Raw genomic sequence first — 8,015 nt, 5'->3', positions numbered from 1 at the left:
TCCATGGTCAGCAGATCCACTAAACACAGTGGGTAGGCGTGACATCAGAGGTTTAACAGTTTCAGTGATTGGCCCACAACAGGTCCAGTCATCAAGGGAGATATGTCAAGTCAGTACAGTGCTAGTCATAATACAACATGTTCAGGTTTCACAATGAACGGGCTTGAAGAGGAGCTACTGGAAGACTGTACCCTGGACAACCCGGGGCAGCCTTTCGCCTAAAGTGCTACATTTTAGCGAGCTTTATTTTCTTTTGTTTAGCTACCGGCGGGTGCACAAATAAAAAGTAAATTTTTACTTCATTTCCTTTTTTTTTTCCTTCTTCCTTTCAACATCTCAAGAGAATAGATCCCCTTCAAAACATTTAACCACTTTCAACCAGCAAATCCCTTGTTTTGGGAATGTCCTTTTTTAGGTGAGCTCGCAAAATGTCGCATGACACCGTTGTTGTGAGCTCGTAATGTAGATCAGAGAATTTCCCCCGCACGACACTGCCGGGAATAAATCAGTCTCAAGTGGTTAATGCCTTGGTGATTTATCATTCCTTAGGATAAGATAACTGACCAAACATTCTTTTTGTTTTCTTAAAAAAAAAAAGAAAAGAAAAAAAGGTATATCGTTCAAAGAAAAACTAAAAGACACATCGGGGTATACAGATTTTGGTACACGTCAGCTGATAAGGATACGAGAAAAACTGGATAGTTGCAAGGCAACATGATATTTCAAACACATACATCAACCACTGGGTTTAAACAGTGACACAACTCCATACAGTGAAAGGTTTGGCTACGACTCGAGCACCACACACACACACACACACACACACAACAGTATACATGTTCAAACCACACAATCTACAATCGTTGGCTGTACTCACATGGCTAGATGGGTTGGAGGAGGTAAGGGTTACTTTAAACTGACAGCCGTGGCCTACAAAGTCTACCTACAGTAGGAGTATACGTAGGAACGTTATTACGGTATGTATCTGGAAAAAACACACTGTGATCCACAGTGATCTTGTCTACAGCAGTGGTTCCCAAACCTTTCCAAGGACTCCCAAATAGCCATGGCTTTTTGGAGCTGATCTACAAGTTTACAACGTGTGATACTGCAATGTATCGTCTGTAGATCATTTATTTTATTTTTGAAACATTCTGAAAACGTTTGAATTTTTTGGGGAAAGTCCTAATATTATGATGTACCCAAAATAGGGATGCATGCCACCAATCTTATGAATTTACTATGAACTGCAATTAAAAGTTTTATATATATCTTTTCCCCACTCTCCTTTCCAATTGGTCCCCCTGGTGGGCCTCACTTGGGAGGACAGGACAGACAACATGACAACCAGCCAAATGGGACCCGACCATGCATCTACAGTATGCGAGATGTTCTGCCAGTGTTGCAGACAAAGGACGACACTAAATTTAGGAATATCGTGTCGTTATTTACCATACTGGTTTCCCTATACATCATGCCCCACGCCAAACTTCACGTCCCAGTGCAAATTAAAACAGTTGAGAACCCAATCAAGAGCTAGCTCTACAACAAAAGGTTAGTTCATTCTCTCCATCAAGCCCCTCCGCAAAGGCACATTGACCTCCGTTGAGCACCAGGCGATTGAGAGCACTTAACATTCATCCCAGCTGAGGTTCCCTCCGTTCCTCCTCCCGCTAGGAACCCGTCCGTAAATCTACCTGCAGCGGTGAAGTCATTTCACACAGCATGCCTCTAATGTCAGCTGAAGGAGGACGCGCGATGGAGGGGAAACTAACATCCAACACAGGACTGTCTGTCTGCGCTCCCCCAATACACGTAAACACACACACACACACACACACACACACACACACACACACACACACACACACACACACACACACACACACACACACACACACACACACACACACACACACACACACACACACACACACACACACACACACACACACACACACTTTCACACTCAAGCAGACGCACTTCACGGCTCCTCGTCTCCACAGTGCCAGGTCAGCTTCTGCTCGTAGAAGTCGATGACCACCTGGGGACACCTGGCGCTGGCTTCTTTAGCCGACAGCAGGGCCACGTCGTCACAGTTCTTCCTGTGAGGACGGACACACACACACACACACACACACACACACACACACACACACACACACACACACACACACACACACACACACACACACACACACACACACACACACACACACACACACACACACACACACACACACACACACACACACACACACACACACACACACTGAAGATGGGAGCCTCCTTGCTTGATGTAGGGCTGGGCGATATGACTTCAAATCAAAATTATAGTTTTTTTTTCATCGATTACGTTTAATGAATGATTATTAAAAAATAATAGCGAATATAGATATTTGTGTATAAAACAGGGCTTGAGTGGTTAAAAATACTAATGAGTTAGTCTATTATGTCGATTCGTTCATGCAGTATATAAGAAAAGAAAAACTGCTTCTCGATTATTCGATTAACCTAAATGAGCAACATTTGATAAGGGTCATTCCCACCGGGCAAGATAAAGATAAAAGATATCTTTCTCATTTGAAGTGGATGGTAGCATCCAGTGTGGACACTACCTTCCACTTCAATTGAGAACGATATTTGCCCGGTGGGAACGACCCTTAAGTCAGTTAATGATTCTAAATATCGGTCGATATAGTTTGGGTAATTTGCCCAGACCTTCTCTCTCAATAGATGTTTTTGTTTGGTGGTTTAGAAATGCTACAGTATGTCTGTGTGTTTTATTGTGTGTCAAAGCAAGACTGGGAAGACATTGAGCTAGAATGATGCCGTCTTTACTTTCACAATCCATCATTATTGTAGAGGTGTGGAATGTCCTTTAGCAGTGATTCTCAAGCCTTTTCATTTCCAGGACCCCCAGCTTGATATCGTTGCTGTCAGGCAGAAACCTCCACATTTCAATGTTTTTTTTGTTGTTGTTTTTTTTGGAAATTAAAGCCCTAGTACAAGACTGTCGTACAAAAGTAATGAAAATAGCAAATCTACAAGCTCACAACGCAATCGCAATCCAAAATGACACGGATGCCATTGCTTTCCTGATTTTAATGGGTTAAAGGGCTATATGGGCATGTGTCCCCATTTAACCCGTGATACCAGGCACCAGCATCTCATAGAGAATGCAATATGGGCGTTTGCTTTCTTTTTCAGCGAAAAAGAGGAAGCGTTGCGTTTCTTACCATTTGACAAGGAACATGAGCTCTCCCTGTCTATCCGTGGAGCCCAGGATGCACTCTGGCTCCCGCTGCCCGCCCAGGCTGGTGGGGCCAGACTGTGGACCACCCTCCATGCCCGCCCTGCGCTGCCCACTGTAGACCTGTGGAGACTACACACACACACACACACACACACACACACACACACACACACACACACACACACACACACACACACACACACACACACACACACACACACACACACACACACACACACACACACACACACACACACACACACACACAACCCAACGTCACTTTGGTGTTGTTTGTTTACAGTATCTGACAATTCTTTTTCTATCTTTAAATGATTTCCTTTTGGTTATTTAACGTTGTAGCAGCAATATCAACAATAACAAGGAATAGATTTCGAACAGTGGTTCTCAAGATTCCAGGGACTCTGTGGGTTCCTTTAGGGGAGTCTAAATGGACCCATACAAGTATGTAACTCTGACAGTGTACAAATGGAACCATTTGTACACTGTCAAGAGTTAAGGGGAGACCTTGAAATTAGAAAGTTTGAGAATATCAGTAATAATAATGACAATATCTAGAGTGTGCTCGCCTTTCAGGCGAGCCCACTAATGAAATAAGGGGAATAACAAAGTGTGTACATAAGTAGTCATTCTGTAGCACACTTTGTAGTTTCACTTCCACTAGCATGCTAACTATGTGGTACTGTGAGTTTAACTTCCTCATGGGTGTACAGTATGTTGTTGTTGGACCACTGAACTGTTTATCAATCACTGGTCTTCTTTGTACAGCAGGAAACATACCACATGGTATATTGTTTACACACACTATGCACGCACTATTAGACTGCTGTATACAGTACAGAACAATATCCAGAGTGTTATTTTAAACCACTTAAACCCTATGTTATACTTTGCCGTACAGCGGTTTTAAACAAAAATAGACAAATATTCTTTTGTCTATAGAGACATGACCAAAATAGGGACAACCAAAATAGAAAGCAGATCACTCTGAAGGAGATTCCTTAATTAATTAGGAAAAAAGCAGTAGTCATGAGTAGCATCGGCAGATATTACATGGCAAATAAAGCAACACAATTTGTTTTCATAACTAGGTTGATTTTTTCGCTGAATAAAAGCATCAACCATATAAATAGTAGTACACTCTGTATGGAAAGTCCTATTCTGGAGCATGCATGGAGTGTGACAGCCTGTACGTTGTTTCTGCACACCAGTGTCACCAGTTCCTGTACCGTTGTCCTGCTTACCAGTTAAAACGTTACATTTGTAACCATGCTCACTCATTAATTCGGCTATTTGGTGCTGCCGAGATTTTGTGACTCCCCGAACTGAACCGAAATAAATTCGGCTCTAGAAGTGGAGTATGCATCGGCCTTATTAAGTCATACTGTAATATGTTTATAACATCCACAATACTTCCCCCCCTATTGTTATTGTAGTACAGTGACCCTTTTTAATTTCAAGGACCCTCAGTTTGAGACACAGTAAGACAAGGACCCCATATCTCAGAGTAGAACGAAAAAACATTGCATGGATGCAATGTTTGGAATGGAATCTAGTCTATTTACAGACCTTTGAGAGCCCATTTGATTCCTAATTATCAACCATTTACCTGAGGACCCAGTGGAATCCCCCTGAGGATTCCCCAGACACAGAACCTCACGTTTGTGGTTGCGGAACGTAGAAATAACACGTAGGAACTAGGAAGTAACCTGACCAGAGGCGCCGAGTTTTGTCCACGCCGCGAGGGGCTGAAGCCATATCGAGCGCTACCCCCTGCCTGTTTGCATACATGCAAATAGGCTATAGGAGCGCTCCGCGCACAGACTTGCCTATGAACCTGACCAACTTAAAACTGTACATTCAGTATACATCTCTGTCAAATAGTGTTGATGTGAACCGCAGTGCATGCTGGTTAAGGTAGGCAACAAAATGGTGAGGCCCTGTTAACATGCGTACTCCTATACTACTTGATGACTACACATCCCATCCACACACAAAAAAAAACTGTCCAGGTTCTCCTTGAAGCTAAAATGAGCTGCTGTATGCCAGGCTAAAAAAAATATGTGTTTTTTAATTCTTCACATTTTTGTACATAAGTGCTATGAATGGACCTGGAAACAATGGGTCCAGTTACTATTTATATTAAGCACTGGTTTGTTTTTCCACACTTACAATTTCCATCTCCTGCTCAGCGAGTTCCTCTTTGGGGATGATGTTCATGTCTGGTTGCTGTGGCTGACAGTCATCTGGCTCTTCCTCATGCTCCCCAGCCAGGTGGCGGTTCTTCAGAAACTCTTCAATGAGTTCAGGACAGTCCAAGTTGTCCTCCGGCTCCCAAGTGTTGTCAGCACTAGAAGACACACACAACATTAGAGCCGCTAATAGTGTAAACAATTACATATATTATAACACAATTACTATATTATGTATTATGTGATAAGAGAGCAATGTTATCAGCGTGTGGAGAGTAATATGTGTGATTTAGACAAACAAGGAATGTACTTTTTAATAGCCTAACGTTTGCTGGCAGTACATTTTTGGGATTCATATTTTGTATCCATCCTGCAAACAAATACTTAATAGCCACAATGTATATCCAGTTTTCAATTCATTTGATCTTCTTTGCTGTTCTATTGCAGTGTTTTTCAAACTTTCAAATGTCAAGGTCTCTCCTCAACTCTGACAGGTCCATTTGGTTCCATTTGTACACTGTCCGAGAGTCAATTTAGACCCCCATAAAGGAACCCACAGAGTCCCTGGAATCCACTTTGAGAACCACTGTTCTATTGTGTGCTCTTCTTACCACCTTCGCTCTGTTGGCTATAAGAAACCCAATTTCCAGTGAAATGTTATCCAATTGTATCCTGCTATTCCCATTTCCTATGAGAGATTCCTTACTCTGTGAACCCTTTCCATTTGAGAAAGTACTCCACTCTGCCGTCAGCGACCCTGCGGCGGATAATTCTTTCCACGACAAATTCATGGACCACTGCCGTCTCCTCGGTCTTCCTCTGCTTGACCGTCTGTTTCTTTCTCATGTTTGATCTGTTCCCCCTGCAACAGGAAGGAACACATGCATTTGGGGAATTAGCCTGTATTTATACACCATTATTACCATATTATACACCGAGTTTAATGAACGCTCGATATCTGGCGGCCACTCAAAGAAACTGCAAAAGAAAGTTCTGGCTTCCAAACACGTTATAACAGCGTTAACAATGTAAACGTCCACTATTAAAGCGTTGTAAAAAAGCGCATAGCAAAACGCTATCGCACCACAGCGTCCTGTGTTAGTGAAGGACACCTTCAGGCGGAATCTGGCGGATCCACACTTGCCATAGCAATCCACCTGCTTCGTTATAAATAAACACCACTATTATTCTACGGATCATGTTGTAACACTACGGTAACAATCTGCGCGTCAACATCGTCTGGCCGTGCGTCGCTTTGGGAACAGAAGAACACGGTGTGCTCGTGTTGTGCTCAAACAATAGCCTGGAAAACAACAATGAAGACGCGTCTTGTTCTTGAAATGATGTGTGAACAACAACAATCATCCACCTTTCTTTCGCTGTTTACTTTATCTCGGACGGTCAGAGCCTTTAGTAGCGATGTTTGGCTTTTTATCTGGTCGGTTTGCACGAACACAAGACGCCGTTTCTTCCCCCCCGTTGTGGTTTGCTTGTTATGCGCCAAACGTGACAGACAGCCCCGGGTTTGTGTTTACATTAAGGAGAAAAATAACTTTTCATGAATGAGTTAAATTTAAAGATGGCCGTAGATGCTCGGAGGAAGTGCTTGTTGCCAAGGGAAAAGGTCATGCCAGGAAAACCGGGAGGAGACAACGGGACGCGCCCGTCGCCGGCCAATCACACGACAGTCCGCCTGTCACTGTCCCCTCCCTGGGCCGGGCTGGAGAGAGAGGGCTCCACGCTCCCTGGATCACAGATCACACCTTACCCTGCATCTCACTCACTGTGGGAGTGAGTGAATGCAACTAGAAACAGTGGTCCTCAAACCTTTTCATGTCTAGGACGCCCTGTTTCCAAATTGACACTTGTTAGCCCGCGTGGACCCCCGTTTGAAAAAATATATGCCAGGCAGGGACCATATACAAGACAAGATTTTTAACAGCTCTATCAGTGATTTTCAATTTCAACCATTTCTATTTTCGGGGACCCCCAGTTTGACGTGCATTAGGCTAAAGTACAGACCCCATGTAATGGCTTGGGTTCCATTTGTAGGCCTAAGCCCTGTGAGTTACAGACCCATAAGGGTCCATTTGGTTCCTAACTATCATAGCTGGGGACCCCATGGTCATGGAACTCCCTCAAGGACCCCTGGGGGTCCCCGGACCCCACTTTGAGAACCAATGATTTACTCCAGACAGTTATAAATGGATTAATCAACACAGTTGAATTCACTATATATTTAGATATCAATAAATCAAGATAATTAATTTAATAGTCGGGACAGCAGCTGCCATACATGATTGCTCTTTGTTTCTTAAATACTTATGAAACTGGACGACATGAAATAACAACATTAATGATTATGATAATAGTAATAATAAATAATACTAAATTAATACATTATGTAATTCTATTATTATTATTATACTTGTAACATGAATAGCATTGTTATTTGTGCTGCTGCTGCTGCTGCTGCTGCTGCTGCTCACATTGTTTTAAAGCCGTGTCGTATTACTGCACACAGGAGATCATTCCTCCAAGAGCTCCTA

The 8,015-nt window shown here is 43.0% G+C and overlaps 1 protein-coding gene across 2 annotated transcripts; it reads right to left on the bottom strand.

Annotated features, from left to right (window-relative positions):
* Positions 1–7,038, bottom strand: cbx3b (chromobox homolog 3b). Of its 2 annotated transcripts, none has more exons than XM_080747550.1 (5): positions 6,836–7,038; positions 6,173–6,328; positions 5,447–5,624; positions 3,240–3,385; positions 1–2,105 (listed from the first exon to the last, which is right to left on the bottom strand). In XM_080747550.1, exons 2-5 carry the CDS (start codon positions 6,310–6,312, stop codon positions 1,985–1,987), a joined length of 585 nt encoding a protein of 194 aa, XP_080603676.1. In that variant the 5' UTR covers positions 6,313–6,328; positions 6,836–7,038; the 3' UTR covers positions 1–1,984. The 2 variants fall into 2 exon arrangements, with proteins under 2 accessions (XP_080603676.1, XP_080603677.1); XM_080747551.1 differs by having other exon boundaries at positions 6,854–7,038.
* Between the last annotated feature and the right edge of the window lie 977 nt (positions 7,039–8,015).

The sequence above is a fragment of the Nannobrachium achirus genome (genome assembly GCF_963921795.1).
Source record: "Nannobrachium achirus genome assembly, chromosome: 2".
In the NCBI taxonomy this organism is placed as follows: Eukaryota; Metazoa; Chordata; class Actinopteri; order Myctophiformes; family Myctophidae; genus Nannobrachium; species Nannobrachium achirus.
The sequence above is the reverse complement of the archived record's forward strand: the minus strand, read 5'-3'. Positions and strand labels throughout refer to the sequence as shown.